Genomic DNA, 18312 nt, shown 5'->3' with positions numbered 1-18312 from the left:
ATTAAAGACCTAAATGTAAGGCAAGATACTATAAACCGATTAGAGGAAAATATAGGCAGAACACTCTTTGACATAAACCACAGCAATATCTTTTTTGATCCAACTCCTAGAGTAATGGAAATAAAAACAAAATAAACAAATGGGACTTAATTAACCTTAAAAGCTTTTGTACAGCAAAGAAAACCATAAAAAAATGAAAAGACAATCCACAGAATGGGAGAGAGTATTTGAAAATGATGCAACCCACAAGGGATTAATCTCCAAAATTTACAAACAGCATATGCAGCCTAATATCCAAAAACCAAATACCCCAATCAAAAAATGGGCAGAATACCTAAATGGGCATTTCTCCAAAGAAGACATACAGATGGCCAAGAGGCACATGAAAAGATGCTCTACATCACTTATTATTAGAGAAATGCAAATCAAAACTACAATGATATATCCCCTTACACCAATCAGAATGGCCATCATGAAAAAGTCTACAAATGATAAATATTGGAGAGGGTGTGGAGAAAAGGGGAACCCTTCTGCACCATTGGTTGGAATGTAAATTGGTACAGCCTCTATGGAGAACAGTAGGAGTTTCCTTAAGAAACTAAAAATAGAGCTAACATATGATCCAGCAATCCTACTCCTGGGCATATATACAGAGAAAAACATGGTTCGAAAAGACACATGCACCCCAATATTCATTGCAGCACTGTTTCCAATAGCCAAGACATGGAAGCAAACTAATGTCCACCGACAGATGAATGAGTAAAGAAGTTGTGGTACATATATACAATGGAAAGTTACTCAGACATTAAAAAATGAAATAATGCCATTTGCAGCAACATGCATGGACCTAGAGATTATCACACTAAGTGAAGTAAACCAGACAAAGATATCATATGATATCCTTTATATGTGGAATTTAAAATAATTATGCAAATGAGCTTATTTGCAAAACAGAAATAGACCCACAGACATGGAAAACGAACTTATGGTTACCAAAGGAGAGGGGGAAGGGATAAATTAGGAGTTTGGGATTAAAATACATGCAATACTGTATATAAAACAGATAACCAACAAGGACCTACTGTATAGCATAGGGAACTATACTCAAGGTCTTATGGTAACCTGTAATGGAGGAGAATGTGAAAAAAGAGTGTACATATTTATGCACCTGTGTGTTTGACTGGGTCACCTTGATGTGACTTGAAAGTAGCACCCTATCGTGAATTAACTGTATTTCAATAAAAAATTGTTAAAAATTAAAAGTAACCACACATGGGCTTCCCTGGTGGCACAGTGGTTGAGAGCCCGCCTGCTGATGCAGGGGACATGGGTGCTTGTCCCGGTCCGGGAAGATCCCACATGCCGCGGAGCGACTGGGCCAGTGAGCCATGGCCACTGAGCCTGTGCGTCTGGAGCCTGTGCTTGGCAACGGGAGAGGCCACAGAAGTGAGAGGCCCGCATATCACAAAAAAAAAAAAAAAAAACAAAGAAAAACAACAGTAACTACACCTAACCATAAAAAAAGATGTGGTGTGTGTGTATATATATATGTGTGTGTGTGTGTGTGTGTGTGTGGTGTGTATACACACACACACACAAGGGAACATTACTCAGCCATTAAAAAAGAATAAAATTCTGCTATTTGTGCCATTTGCAGCAACTTGTATGGATCTAGAGGTTATTATGCTTTGTGAAATAAGTCAAACACAAATACTCTATGTTATCACTTGTATATGGAATCTAAAACATAAAAAAAATGAACGAATATAACAAAACAGAAACAGACGTACAGATACAGAGAACAAAGTTGTGGCTACCAAAGGGGAGAAGGAAAATGGGAGTGGCAAGATAAGGGTAGGGAGTTGAGATACTAACTACTATGTATAAAATAAATAAGCAATGAGATATATTGTACAACACAGGGATATACAGCCATTACCTTGTGATAACTCTAATGCAATACAATGTATAAAAATATTAATTCAGGGCTTCCCTGGTGGCGCAGTGGTTGAGAGTCCACCTGCCAATGCAGGGGACACATGTTCGTGCCCCAGACCGAGAAGATCCCACATGTCGCAGAGCAGCGGGATCCGTGAGGCATGGCTGCTGAGCCTGCATGTCCGGAGCCTGTGCTCCACAACGGGAGAGGCCACAACAGTGAGAGGCCCGCATATTGCAAAAAATATATATTTATATTGATTCATTATGTTGTACACCTGAAACTAATATAATATTGTAAATATTGTAAAATATTGTAAATCAATTAAACTTCAATTTTTGAAGAAAAACTGAAAAGACAATCCAGTGAACGGGAGAAAATATTTTCAAATAATATATCTGATAGGGGTTACTCATACAGAATTTATAAAGAATACTTAGGAGAGAGGGGGATGATGGCGGAAGACAAAGACACGGAGATCACCCTCCTCCCCACAGATACATCAGAAATACATCTACACGTGGAACAACTCCTACAGAACACCTACTGAACGCTGGCAGAAGACCTCAGACCAAAAGGCAAGAAACTCCCCACGTACCTGGGTAGGGCAAAAGAAAAAAGAATAAACAGAGACAAAAGAATAGGGATGGGACCTGCACCACTGGGAAGGAGAAGTGAAGGAGGAAAGGTTTCCACACACTAGGAATCCCCTTCATGGGCAGAGACTGCAGGTGGCTGAGCAGGGGAGCTTTGGAGCCGTGGAAGAGAGCACAGCAACAGGGGTGCGGAGGGCAAAGGGGAGAGATTCCCGCACAGAGGATCGGTGCCGACCAGCTCTCGCCAAGTCAAGAGGCTTGTCTGTTCACCCGCCGGGGCAGGGGTGGGCTGGGAGCTGAGGATTGGGCTTCGGTCGGAGCGTAGGGAGAGGACTGGTGGCGAGAACACAGCCTGAAGGGGTTAGTGCACCACGGCTAGCCGGGAAGGAGTCTGGGGAAAAGTCTGGACCTACCGAAGAGGCAAGAGACTTTTTCTTCCCTCTTTGTTTCCTGGTGCAAGAGGAGGGGGGAGTGCTGCTTAAAGGACCACCAAAGACGGACGCGAGCCGCGGATAATAGTGGGGACCACGGAGTTGAGCATGAGACGTACAGGCAGCTGCTGCCACCACCAAGAAGCCTGTGTGTGAGCACAGGTCACTCTCCACAAGGCCCTTCTGGGAAATCTGTGCCTCCCGCCACTGCCAGGGTCTCAGGATCGAGGGACAATTTCCCCAGAGAACACAGGAGGCGCCTCAGGCTGATGCAACCTCATGCTGGCCTCTGCCACGGCAGGCTCGCCCTGCACTCCGTACCCCTCCCTCCCCCCAGCCTCAGTGAGCTGGAGCCCCCGAATCAGCAGCTCCTTTAACACCGTCCTGTCTGAGTGAAGAACAGACACCCTCCGGCGACCTACACGCAGAGGTGGGGGCAAATCCAAAGCTGAAACACGGGAGCTGTGAGAACAAAGAAGAGAAAGGGAAATCTCTCCCAGCAGCCTCAGGAACAGCGGATTAAATATCCACAATCCACTTGATGTACCCTGCATCTGTGGAATACCTGAATAGACAACGAATCATCCCAAATTGAGGAGGCGGACTTTGAGAGCAAGATGTATTATTTTTTCTCCTTTTCCTCTTTTTGTGAGTGTGTATCTGTATGCTTCTGTGTGAGATTTTGTCTGTATAGCTTTGCTTTCACCGTTTGTCCTAGAGTTCGATCTCTCCGATTTTTTTTTATTTTTCAAAAAAATATTATTCGTAATAATTATTTTTTTATTTTAATAAACTTATTATATTTTATTTTATCCTCCTTCTTTCTTTCTTTCTACATTTTCTCCCTTTCATTCTGACCCATGTGGATGAAAGGCTCTTGGTGCTGCAGCCAGCAGTCAGGGCTGTGCTTCTGAGGTGGGAGAGACAACATCAGGATACTGGTCCACAATAGACATCCCAGCTCCACATGATATCAAATGGTGAAAATCTCCCAAAGACCTCTATCTCAACACCAACACCCACCTTCACTCAACGACCAGCAAGCTACAGTGCTGGAGACTCTACGCCAAACAGCTAGCAAGACAGGAACACAACCCCACCCATTAGCAGAGAAGCTGCCTAAAATGATAAAAAAGTCCACAGACACACCAAAACACACCACCAGACGTGGACCTGCCCACCAGAAACACAAAATCCAGCACCATCCACCAGAACACAGGCAATAGTCCCCTCCACCAGGAAACCTACACAACACACTGAACCAACTTTAGCCACTGGGGACAGAAACCAAAAACAATGGGAACTACAAACCTGCAGCCGTCAAGAAGGAGACCCAAACACAGTAAGGTAAGCAAAATGAGAAGACAGAAAAACACACAGCAGAGGAAGGAGCAAGATAAAAACCCACCAGACCTAACAAATGGAGAGGAAATAGGCAGTCTACCTGAAAAAGAATACAGAATAATGATAGCAAAGATGATCCAAAATCTTGGAAATAAAATAGAGAAAATGCAAGAAACATTTAATAAGGACCAAGAAGAACGAAAGATGAAACAAGCAATGAAGAACAACACAATAAATGAAATTAAAAATACTCTGGAAGGGATCAATAGCAGAATAAATGAAGCAGAAGAAAGGATAAGTGACCTGGAAGATAAAATAATGGGAATAACTACTACAGAGCAGAATAAAGATAAAAGATTGAAAAGAACTGAGGACAGTCTCAGAGACTTCTGGGACAACATTAATCGCACCAACATTCAAATTATAGGATTCCAGAAGAAGAGAAAAAGAAAGTGACTGAGAAAATATTTGAAGAGATTATAGTTGAAAACTTCCCTAATATGGGAAAGGAAATAGTTAATCAAGTACAGGAAGCACAGAGTCCCATACAAGTTAAACCCATGGAGAAACACACCAAGACACATATTAATCAAACTGTCAAAAATTAAATACAAAGAAAACATATTAAAAGCAGCAAGGGAAAAACAACAAATAACACACAAGGGAATCCCCATAAGGTTAAGAGCTAATCTTTCAGCAGAAACTCTGCAAGCCAGAAGGGACTGGCAGGACATATTTAAAGCAATGAAGGAGAAAAACCTACCAAGATAACTCTACCCAGCAAGGACCTCATTCAGAATTGATGGAGAAATTACAACCTTTACAGACAAGCAAAAGCTGAGAGAGTTCATCACCACCAAACCAGCTTTACAACAACTGCTAAAGGAACTTCTCTAGGCAAGAAACACAACAGAAGGAAAACAGCTACAATAACGAACCCAAAACAATTCAGAAAATGGGAAAAGGAACATACATAATGATAATTACCTTAAATGTAAGTGGACTAAATGCTCCCAGCAAAAGACACAGACTAGCTGATTGGATACAAAAACAAGACCCATATATATGCTGTCTACAAGAGACCCACTTCAGACCTAGAGACACATACAGACTGAAAGTAAGGGGATAGAAAAACATACTCCATGCAAATGGAAACCAAAAGAAAGCTGGAGTAGCAATTCTCATATCAGACAAAATAGACTTTAAATAAAGACTATTAGAAGAGACAAAGAAGGACACTACATAATGATCATGGGATCCATCCAAGAAGAAGATATAACAATTGTAAATATTTATGCACTCAACATAGAAGCACCTCAATATATAAGGCAAATACTAACAGCAATGAAAGTGGAAATCGACAGTAACACATCCATAGTCGGGGACTTTAACAACCCACTTTCATGAATGGACAGATGATCCAAAATGAAAATAAATAAGGAAACACAAGCTTTACATGATACATAAAACAAGATGGACTTAATTGATATTTATAGGACATTCCATCCAAAAACCAGAGAATACACATTTTTCTCAAGTGGTCATGGAACATTCTCCGGGAGAGATGATATCATGGGCCACAAATCAAGCCTTGGTAAATTTAAGAAAACTGAAACAGTGTCAAGTATCATTTCCGACCACAACGCTATGAGACTAGATAACAATTACAGGAAAAAATTTGTAAAAAATGCAAACACATTGAGGCTAAACAATATACTACTTAATAACGAAGTGATCACTGAAGAAATCAAAGAGGAAATTTAAAAATACCTAGAAACAAATGACAATGTACACACAACGACCCAAAACGTATGGGATGCAGCAAATGCAGTTCTAAGAGGGACGTTGGTAGCAATACAATGCTCCCTTAAGAAACAGGAAACATCTCAAATAAACAACCTAACCTTGCACCTAAAGCAATTAGAGAAAGAAGAACAAAAAACCCAAAGTTAGCAGAAGGAAAGAAATCATAAAAATCAGATCAGAAATAAATGAAAAAGAAATGAAGGAAACGATAGCTAAGATCAATAAAACTAAAAACTAGTTCATTGAGAAGATAAACAAAATTGATAAACCATTAGCCAGATTCATCAAGAAAAAAATGGAGAAGACTCAAATCAACAGAATTAGAAATGTAAAAGGAGAAGTAACAACTGACACTGCAGAAATACAAAAGATCATGAGAGATTACTACAAGCAACCCTATGCCAATAAAATGAACAACCGGGAAGAAATGGCCAAATTCTTAGAAATGCACAACCAGACAAGACTGAATCAGGAAGAAAGAGAAAATATGAGCAGACCAAACACAAGCACTGAAATTGAAACTGTGATTAAAGATCTTCCAACAAACAAAATCCCAGGACCAGATGGCTTCCCAGGCAAACTGTATCAAACATTTAGAGAAGAGCTAACAGCTATCTTTCTCAAGCTCTTCCAAAATATAGCAAAGGAAGGAACACTCCAAAACTCATTCTATGAGGCCACCATCACCTTGATACCAAAACCAGACAAGGATGTCACAAAGAAAGAAAACTACAGGCCAATATCACTGATGAACATGGATGGAAAAATCCTCCACAAAATACTAGCAAACAGAATCCAACAGCACATTAAAAGGATCCTACACCCTGATCAAGTGGGGTTTCTTCCAGGAATGCAAGGCCTCTTCAATTTACCCAAATCAAACAACGTGATACAACATATTAACTAATTGAAGGAGGAAAACCATACGATCATCTCAATAGATGCAGAGAAAGCTTTGGAAAAATTCAACACCCATTTATGATAAAAACCCTGCAGAAAATAAGCATAGAGGGAACTTTCCACAACATAATAAAGGCAATATATGACAAACCCACAGCCAACATTGTCCTCAATGGTGAAAAATTGAAAGCATTTTCACTAAGATCAGGAATAAGACAAGGTTGCCCACTCTCACAACTCTTATTCAATAGAGTTTTGGAAGTTTTAGCCACAGCAATCAGAGAAGAAAGTGAAATAAAAGGAATACAAATCGGAAAAGAAAAAGTAAAGCTGTAACTCTTTGCAGATGACATGATACTATACATCGAGAATCCTAAAGATACTACTAGAAACCTTCTAGAGCTAATCAGTGAATTTGGTAATGGAGCAGGATACAAAATTAATGCACAGAAATCTCTGACACTGCTATACACTAATGATGAAAAATCTGGAAGTGAATTCAAGAAAAAACTCCCATTTACCATTTCAACAAAAAGAATAAAATATCTCTAATAAACTTACCTAAGGAGAGAAATGACCTGTATGCAGAAAACGATAAGACACTGATGAATGAAATTAAAGAGGATACAAATAGATGGAGAGATATACCATATTCTTGGATTGGAAGAATCAATATTTTGAAAATGAATCTACTACCCAAAGCAATCTACAGATTCAATGCAATCCCTATCAAAATACCACTGGCATTTTTCACAAAACTGGAACAAAAAATTTCACAATTTGTATGGAAACACAAAAGACCCTGGATAGCCAAAGCAGTCTTGAGAACAACAAACGGAGCTGGAAAAATCAGGCTCACTGTCTTCAGACTACACTACAAAGCTACAGTAATCAAGACAGTATGGCACAAAAACAGAAAGATAGATTAATGGAAGAGGATAGAAAGCCCAGAGATAAACCCACGCACATATGGTCACCTTATCTTTGATTAAGGAGGCAGGAAGGTACACAGGAGAAAGGACAGCCTCTTCAATAAGTGGTGCTCAGAAAACTGGACAGGTAAATGTAAAAGTATGAGATTAGAGCACTCCCTAACACCAGACACAAAAATAAGCTCAAACTGAATAAAAGCCCTAAATTTAAGGCAAGAAACTTTCAAACTCTTAGAGGAAAACATAGGCAAAACTCACTATGACATAAATCACAGCAAGATCCTTTTTGACCCACTTCCTAGACAAATGGAAATAAAAACAAAAATAAACGAAAGGGACCTAATGAAACAGCAAAGCTTTTGCACAGCAAGGGAAACCATGAAAAAGATGAAAATACAACTTCAGAATGGGAGAAAATATTTGCAAATGAAACAATGGAAAAAGGATTAATCTTGAAAATTTATAAGAAGCTCTATAACAAAAAAACAAACAACCCAATCCAAAAATGGGCAGAAGACCTAAATAGACATTTCTCCAAAGAAGATACACAAACTGCCAACAAACGCACGAAAGAGTGCTCAACATCATTTATCATTAGATAAATGCAAATCAAAACTACAATGAGATATCATCTCACACCAGTCAGAAAGGCCATCATCAAAAAATCTAGAAACAATAAATTCTGGAGAGGGAGTGGAGAAGAGGGAACACTCTTGCACTGCTGGTGTGGATGTGAATTGGTATGGCCACTAAGAAGAACAGTAAGGAGGTTCCTTAAAAAACTACAAAGAGAACTACCATATGACCCAGCAATCCCACTACTGGGCTAATACCCTGAGAAAACCATAATGCAAAAAGAGTCATGTATGAAAATGTTCATTGTAGCTCTGTTTACAATAGCCTAGAGACAACCTAAGCGTCTATCATTGGATGAATGGATAAAGAAGATGTGAGACATATATACAATGGAATATTACTCAGCCTTAAAATAAAACGAAATTGAGCTATTTGTAATGAGGGGTATTGACCTAGAGTCTGTCATACACAGTGAAGTAAATCAGAAAGAGAAAAACAAATACCATATGCTAAAACATATATATGGAATTTAGGGGATAAAATGTCATGAAGAACCTAAGGGTGAGACAAGAATAAAGAAACAGACCTACTAGAGAATGGACTTGAGGATATGGGGAGGGGGAAGGGGAAGGTTCGACAAAGCAAGAGGGACGCATGGACATATATACACTACCAAACATAAGGTAGATATTTACTTGGAAGCAGCCGCATAGCATAGGGAGATCAGCTCAGTGCTTTGTGACTACCTGGAGGGGTGTGATAGGGAGGGTGCGAGGGAGGGAGATGCAGGAGGGAGGAAATATGGGAACATATGTATATGTATAATTGATTCACTTTGTTATAAAGCCAAACTAACACACCATTGTAAAGCATTTATACTTCAATAAAGATGTAAAAAAATAAATTAATTTTGAAAAAGCAGCAAGGGATAAACAACAAATAACACACAAGGGAATCCTCATAAGTTTAACAACTGATGTTTCAGCACAAACTCTTCAAGTCAGACAGGACTGGCAAGATATATTTAAAGTGATGAAGGAGAAAAACCTACAACTAAGATTATTCTACCCAGCAAGGATCTGATTCAGATTTGATGGAGAAATTAAAGCCTTTACGGACAAACAAAAGTTGAGAGAGTTCAGCACCACCAAACCAGCTTTATGACAAATGCTAAAGGATCTTCTCTAGGCAAGAAACACAAGAGAAGGAAAAGACCTACAATAACAAAGCCAAGACAAATAAGAAAATGGGAATAGGAACATACATGTTGAAAATTACCTTAAATGTAAATGGATTAAATGCTCCCACCAAAAGATACAGACTGGCTGAATGGATACAAAAACAAGACCCATATATATGCTGTCTACAAGAGACCCACTTCAGACCTAGAGACACATACAGACTCAAAGTGAGGGGATTGAAAAAGATATTCCATGCAAATGTAAACCAAAAGAGACCTGGGGTAGCAATTCTCATATTGGACAAAATAGACTTTAAAATAAAGACTATTAGAAGAGACAAATAAGGACACTACATAGTGATCAAGAGATCAATCCAAGAAGAAGATATAAAAATTGTAAATATTTATGCACCCAACACAGAAGTACCTCAAAACATAAGGTAAAAACTAACAGCCATAAAAGGGGAAGTCAACAGTAACACATTCATAGTAGGGGAATTTAACACCCCACTTTCACGAATGGACAGATCATCCAAAATGAAAATAAATAAGGAAACACAAGCTTTAAATGGTACATTAAAAAAGATGTACTTAATTGATATTTATAGGACATTCAATCCAAAAACTACAGAATACACATTTTTCTCAAGTGCTCATGGAAGATTCTCCAGGATAGATCATATCTCGGGTCACAAATCAAGCCTTGGTAAATTTAAGAAAATTGAAATTGTATCCAGTCTCTTTTCCAACCACAATGCTATGAGACTAGATATCAAGTACAGGAAAAATCTGTAAAAAATACAAACACATGGAGGCTAAACAATACACTATTTAATAATGAGGTGATCACAGAGGAAAACAAAAAATACCTAGAAATAAATGACAATGCAGACACGACGACCCGGAACCTATGGGATGCAGCAATAGCAGTTCTAAGAGGGAAATTTATAGCAATGCAATCCTACCTTAAGAAACAGGAAACATCTTGAATAAACAACCTAACCTTGCACCTACAGCAATTAGAGAAATAAGAATAAAATAACCCACACATTAGCAGAAGGAAAGAAATCATAAAAATCAGATCGGAAATAAATGAAAAATAAATGAAGGAAATGATAGCAAAGAGCAATTTAAAAAGCTGGTTCTTTGAGAAGATAAACGAAATAGATAAACCATTAATCAGACTCATCAAGAAAAAAATGGAGAAGACTCAAAACAATAGAATTAGAAATGAAAAAGGAGAAGTAACAAATGACACTGCAGAAATAAAAAAGATCATGAGAGATTACTACAAGCAACCTTATGCCAATAAAAAGGACAATCTGGAAGAAATGGACAAATTCTTAGAAATGAACAACCTGCCAAGACTGAATCAAGAAGAAATAGAAAATATGAACAGATCAATCACAAGCACTGAAATTGAAACTGTGATTTAAAATCTTCCAGCAAACAAAAGCCCAGGACCAGATGGCTTCACAGGTGAATTCTATCAAATATTTAGAGAAGATCTAACACCTATCCTTCTCAAAGTCTTCCAAAATATAGCAGACGGAGGAACACTCCCTATCATTCTATGAGGCCACCATCACCCTGATACCAAAAACAGACAAGGATGTCACAAAGAAAGAAAACTACAGGCCAATCTCACTGATGAACATAGATGCAAAAATCCTCAACAAAATACTAGCAAACAGAATCCAACAGCACATTAAAAGGATCCTACACCATGATCAAGTGGGGTTTATTCCAGGAATGCAAGGATTCTTCAATATACGCAAATCAATCAACGTGATACATCATATTAAAAAACCTAAGGATGAAAACCATATGATCATCTCAATAGATGCTGAGAAAGCTTTCAACAAAATTCAACACCCATTTATGATAAAGACCCTGCAGAAAGTAGGCATAGAGGGAAACTTCCACAACATAATAAAGGCCATATATGAGAAACCCACAGCCAACATCATCCTCAATGGTGAAAAACTGAAAGCATTTCCACTAAGATCAGGAACAAGACAAGGTTGCCCACTCTCACCATTCTTATTCAACATAGTTCTGGAAGTTTTAGCCATAGCAATCAGAGAAGAAAAGGAAATAAAAGGAATCCAAATCGGAAAAGAAGAAGTAAAGCTGTCACTGTTTGCAGATGACATGGTACTCTACATAGAGAATCCTAAAGATGCTACCAGAAAACTACTAGAGCTAATCAATGAATTTGGTAAAGTAGCAGGATACAAAATTAATGCACAGAAATCTCCGGCATTCCTATACCCTAATGATGAAAAATCTGAAAGTGAATTCAAGAAAACACTCTCATTTACCATTGCAACAAAAAGAATAAAATACCTAGGAGTAAACCTACCTAAGGAGACAAAAGACGTGTATGCAGAAAATTATAAGACACTGATGAAAGAAATTAAAGATGATACAAATAGATGGAGAAATATACCATGTTCTTGGATTGGAACGATCAACATTGTGTAAATGACTCTACTACCCAAAGCAATCTACAGATTCAATGCAATCTCTATCAAACTACCACTGGCATTTTTCACAGAACTGGAACAAAAAAATTTCACAATTTGTATGGAAACACAAAACACCCCGAATAGCCAAAGCAATCATGAGAATGAAAAATGGAGCTGGAGGAATCAGGCTCCCTGGCTTCAGACTATACTACAAAGCTACAGTAATCAAGACAGTATGGTACTCGCACAAAAACAGGAATATAGATCAATGGAACAGGACAGAAAGCTCAGAGATAAACCCATGCACATATGGTCATCTTATCTTTGATAAAGGAGGCAGGAATGCACAGTGGAGAAAGGACAGCCTCTTCAGTGAGTGGTGCTGGAAGAACTGGACAGGTACATATAAAAGTATGAAATTAGATTACTCTCTAACACCATACACAAAAATAAGCTCAAAATGGATCAAAGACCTAAATGTAAGGCCAGAAACTATCAAACTCTTAGAGGAAAACATAGGCAGAACACTCTATGACATAATTCATAGCAAGATCCTTCTTGACCCACATCCTAGACAAATGGCAATAAAAACAAAAATAAAGCAATGAGAACAAGACCAAAAGGGCTTCCCTGGTGGCACAGTTGTTGAGAGTCCGCCTTCCTATGCAGGGGACACAGGTTTGTGCCCCAGTCCATGAAGATCCCACATATCGTGGAGTGGCTGGGCCCGTGAGCCATGGCCGCTGAGCCTGTGCATCCAGAGGCTGTGCTCTGCAACGAGAGAGGCCACAACAGTGAGAGGGTCGCGTACCGAAAAAAAAAATACAAGACCAAAAGACAACCCTCAGAATGGTAGAAAATATTTGCAAATGAAGCACCTGACAAAGGATTAATCTCCAAAATTTACAAGCAGCTCGTGCAGCTCATTAGCAAAAAACAAATAATCCACTCCAAAAAGGGCACAAGACCTAAATAGAAATTTTTCTAAAGAAGATATACAGGCTGCCAACAAACACATGTAAGAATGCTCAATATCCTTAGGAATTAGAGAAATGCCAATCAAAACTAGAACGAGATATCATCTCACACTGGTCAGAATGGCCATCATCAAAAAAATCTAGAAACAATAAATGCCTGAGAGGGCGTGGAGAAAAGGGGACAGTCTTGCACTGCTGGTGGGAATATGAATTGGTACAGCCACTATGGAGAACAGTATGGAGGTTCCTTAAAAAACTACAAATAGAACTACCGTATGACCCAGCAATCCCACTACTGGGCATATACCCTGAGAAAACCATAATTCTAAAAGAGTAATGTACCAAAATGTTCATTGCAGCTCTATTTACAATAGCCAGGAAATGGAAGCAACCTAAGTGTCCATCATCGGATGAATGGATAAAGAAGATGTGGCACATATTTACAATGGAATATTACACAGCCATAAAAAGAAATGAAATTGAGCTATTTGTATTGAGGTGGATAGACCCAAGAGTCTGCCATACACAGTGAAGTAAGTCAGAAAGAGAAAGACAAATACCGTATGCTAACACATATATATGGAATTTAAGGGAAAAAAATGTCATGAATAACCTAGGGGTAAGAAAGGAATAAGGACACAGACCTACTAGAAAACGGACTTGAGGATATAGGGAGGGGGAAGGGTGAGCTGTGACAAAGCGGGAGAGAGGCATGGACATATATACACTACCAAACGTAAGGTAGATAGCTAGTGGGAAGCAACCGCATAGCACAGGGAGATCAGCTCGGTGCTTTGCGACCGCCTGGTGGGGTGGGTTAAGGAGGGTGGGAGGGAGGGAGACGCAAGAAGGAAGAGATATGGGAACATATGTGTATGTATAACTGAGTCACTTTGTTATAAAGCAGAAACTAACACACCATTGTGAAACATTTATACCGCAATAAATATGTAAAAAAAAAAGAAAATGTGGCACATGTATACAATGGAATATTAGCCATACAAAGAAACAAAATTGATCTATTTGTCGTGAGGTGGATGGACCTAGAGTCTGTCATACAGAGTGAAGTAAGTGAGAAGAGAAAGACAAATACCGTATGCTAACACATGTATATGGAATTTAAGAAAAAAATGTCATGAAGAACCTAGCAGTAAGACAGGAATAAAGACACAGACTACTAGAAAATGGACTTGTGGATATGGGGAGGGGGAAGGGTAAGCTGTGACAACGCGAGAGAGTGGCATTGACATATACACACTATCAAACGTAAAATAGATAGCTAGTGGGAAGCAGCCATATAGCACAGGGAGATCGGCTTGGTGCTTTGTGACCACCTAGAGGGGTGGGATAGGGAGGGTCGGAGGGAGGGAGATGCAAGATGGCAGAGATATGGGAACATTTGTATATGTATAACTGATTCACTTTGTTATAAAGCAGAAACTAGCACACCATTGTAAAGCAATTATACTCCAATAAAGATGTAAAAAAATAAAGTCATGAAGAACCTAGGGGTAAGATGGGAATAAAGACACGGATCTACTACAGAATGGACTAGAGGAAATGGGGAGTGGGAAGGGTAAGCTTTGACAAAGTGAGAGAGTGGCATGGACATATATACACTGCCATACTTAAAATAGATAGGTAGTTGGAAACAGCCCTATAGCACCGGGAGTTCAGCTCGGTGCTTTGTGACCACCGAGAGGGTTGGGATAGGGAGGGTGGGAGGGAGGGAGACACAAGAGGGAAGAGATATGGGAACATATGTATATGTGTAACTGATTCACTTTGTTATAAAGCAGAAACTAACACACCATTGTAAAGCAATTATACCCCAATAAAGATGTTAAGGAAAAAAATGATGTAAAAAAAAATAACACCATAATGAGATATTACGTCACACCCACTACCATGGCTGTAATGAAAACAAAAATGTTTGAATCTCTTCTAATATAAGTCTTTCTCCATAGATTTATGATCTCACAGTGTTGAGACACTAATTTCTTGTTATAACTGTAATAATTGTTTTCATTATAAGTTTGCATCTAGATTATTCTGTTCAAAAGAACAGATTAATCATTCATATGCAAGCATCATTTTATAAGTATTTTTTTAAAAAACTAAACATGTTAAAAATTTTTTTTAATAAAATAAATAAAAAAAAACTAAACGTGAAGGTGGGAAGGAATGGTTAAACTGTGAAAATATCCTTGTGCTGATTTTAGTGAAGCCACTATAAATCATGTTTCAGACACTATCTCATAACCTGATTAAACACTTATTCTATATGGAAAAGGGCATGCCATGAAAATGCATATGCAAAATTATCCCAGCTTTGTAAGAGCGTATTAGCAAGGCAATGGAAAGTGTTAATATTTGACTATGAGCCTTGTGGAATGGGAGGTGGGTTTATAGTTGATTATTTTCTTCTTCATGTCAATTTGCTAAACTGTACACCGTGCCCACATTGCCCATACAATTCCTGTGCAATCAGTGAAAAAGAAAAAAAAAATTATCCTCAACAAGTCCGGGAGTACAAGTCAGTAAAAATTACCGAGAGATTGGGTCAAGATGGCAGACTGAGCACTAGTGCATTTCTCTCCTACCTCAAATTCCCTTAAATGACAGAAAAGACAGTTTTCTGTATATAAAGAATAACTCCAGAATTACAAGGGGAAAGGAAAGGGCAAATTCCTGGAGGATGAAAAGCAGATGGATCAGGGGTACTGAGGTAAGGATAAGGGTGGGGGTGGGGAGACTGGGGGCCCAGAACTGAAGAGGGGGCGCAAGGCGATTGGGGAGGGGATTTGTTGGCCAGGCGGCTCCAGATTTTGGGAAAGGGGCGGGGCAAGGAACCAAAGAGCGCCTCCCAGGCCCAGGACAGGGGCGGACAAGAGAGTTGGCGGGCGAGGTGCGGGGGGGGGGGGGGGGGGGGGCCGGTGGGCGGGTGATTTGCTGGGCAGGAAGGGGAGGCCTCTCTCCTGGCCGGAAGCTGTGCTATACGGAAAAGAGGGAGGAGACTGCGGCGACTGCAGCGGCTGGTGGGAACCTGATGTGGCAGAGGGGCTGCTGCTGCCAACAGGGAGCGGAGGGCCCGCGAGCCGAGTGCTGGAGACACTGCCGCCATCCTGTTTGCCTGTCCAGCAGCCCACTTGACACGCTCTTCTCCTAAGGATCCTTCCTTTCAGCTCTTGCAAGCACCTGGCTCGTCGTCTGCTGGTCCTCCTTTGACACAGGCTCACCGCGGAGGCAGCAGCGAGGTGCCCGATTTGGGCACGCGAGGCCCGCTATCCCCGGCCTGGGGGAATCTGTGTCCCCTGGCCTGGACAGTGTTGGACGCAGGGCGGGAGGAATAGGGGGGGTGCCCCCTATTTCTTTGACTGTAACCGCAACTCCTTCACGCTACCATAGCCTGAACTAGCTGGGGAGGAAGGTTACTGCAGGCACGCAGCCAGAATGCCTTGATTTCCAGCCTTTCCGCATAGCTTTCGGGAAAAACTTAGGCATGGGTGCACAGAATGCACTAATTAGGAGAAAAAGTTCATCGTGTCATGCATTGAATTTATTTTTTCTTGATTTCCTTTCTTGGTCCTCCTTGCTACTGTGCTCCGCGCAGGCATGAAGACCCCGCTCGGAAAAGCAGCTGCAGGGCAGCGGTCCAGGACAGGCGCAGGACATGCCAGTGTGTCTGTGACCGTGATGAAGAGAAAGGCTGCACACAAGAAGCATAGGAGCAGACCCACCTCCCAGCATCGGAGGAACATCGTAGGCTGCAGAATTCGGCACGGATGGAAAGATGGAGATGAACCTCTAACACAGTGGAAGGGAACCGTTCTGGATCAGGTACCTGTAAATCCCTCTCTGTATCTTATCAAATATGATGGATTTGACTGTGTTTATGGATTGGAACTTCATAGAGATGAAAGAGTGTCATCACTTGAAATCCTTCCTAATAGAGTTGCATCATCTAGAATCAGTGATACACACTTGATAGAAATTATGATTGGCAAAGCAGTGGAACATATTTTTGAGACAGAGGAAGGTTCCAAAAATGAATGGAGGGGGATGGTCTTAGCTCAGGCACCTGTCATGAACACATGGTTTTACATTACCTATGAGAAAGATCCTGTATTATATATGTACCAGCTCTTAGATGATTATAAAGATGGTGACCTACACATCCTTCCAGATTCCAATGATTCTCCTCTTGCAGAGAGGGAGCCAGGAGAAGTCATAGACAGCCTAGTAGGCAAACAGGTGGAATATGCCAAGGAGGATGGCTCCAAGAGAACTGGCATGGTCATTCATCAGGTGGAAGCAAAACCCTCTGTGTACTTCATCAAATTTGATGATGATTTCCATATCTATGTCTATGATTTGGTAAAAACATCTTAGAGGTCATTTTGAAATTTGCCAAATATGTGAGACTGTTTGTAAAATCTGAACACACAAGAAGTCTGGATTGCTTTACAGTTTGTAAGAACCATATTCTCCCCCTTTTTCACACTTTTGCCTGGCAAAAAATTGGAACTTCCACCCTCTCAGACATTTTTTGAAGAAACCTTTTGCCTTTATCTCCAACCGTTTTACCGGTTCCTCCCCACAGAAGAATGATTGACTTAGCTAATTAGTGAGAGGGGTAAAGTCTGACATCCATCGGCCCATATTTTTATCTTGGGTGGTGTTAATAGGCTAAAGGTAGCTGAACACCTCTTGCCTCATTCTTTTGGGCATTTGGACAATCTGCACTCACTGAAGTGTGAAGCTTCCTGAGATATGCAATGTGGCTGGCTGGATAAATTTCTTTGCAATTCAACCCTCCCCTTAGGGCTGGCTGGGTTAGTGTCTTTGCAATTCAACCCCTCCCCTTCAAAAGTCTAATATGGGGAGGAATGGGAAGCTTATTTTGGTCTTCTGTCTAAGTTGCATTTTAAATTCTAACTATAATGAAAGTAAGGCTAATATTTTGTTCCATTTCTGATTCTTGTACCTATTACTAAACTTGGTTTGGAAATCAAGAGGGTAATTATTTTGCACTTTAGTACATAAGCATAGGCTGAGAAACCTTACAAAATTGTTAAGAGGGCAAGCATTTGGGAACCAAACCGCAAGTGGAGAAATCGCGGTTGGTCATTAATGGCATTAGGATTTCTGTTGTCTACA

General features: G+C 40.0%; 1 protein-coding gene across 1 annotated transcript; it reads left to right on the top strand.

Moving 5' to 3' along the window:
• The first annotated feature begins 16197 nt into the window (after positions 1-16197).
• SPIN3 (spindlin family member 3) lies at positions 16198-17694 on the top strand. The gene is made up of 2 exons (XM_079910922.1): positions 16198-16409; positions 16766-17694. Exon 2 carries the CDS (start codon positions 16768-16770, stop codon positions 17542-17544), a length of 777 nt encoding a protein of 258 aa, XP_079767048.1. The 5' UTR covers positions 16198-16409; positions 16766-16767; the 3' UTR covers positions 17545-17694.
• Positions 17695-18312: the final 618 nt, after the last annotated feature.

The sequence above is a fragment of the Stenella coeruleoalba genome (assembly GCF_951394435.1).
Source record: "Stenella coeruleoalba genome assembly, chromosome: X".
Classification (NCBI taxonomy): domain Eukaryota; kingdom Metazoa; phylum Chordata; class Mammalia; order Artiodactyla; family Delphinidae; genus Stenella; species Stenella coeruleoalba.
Note: the sequence above shows the minus strand (reverse complement) of the source record. Positions and strands in the feature narration are given on the sequence as shown.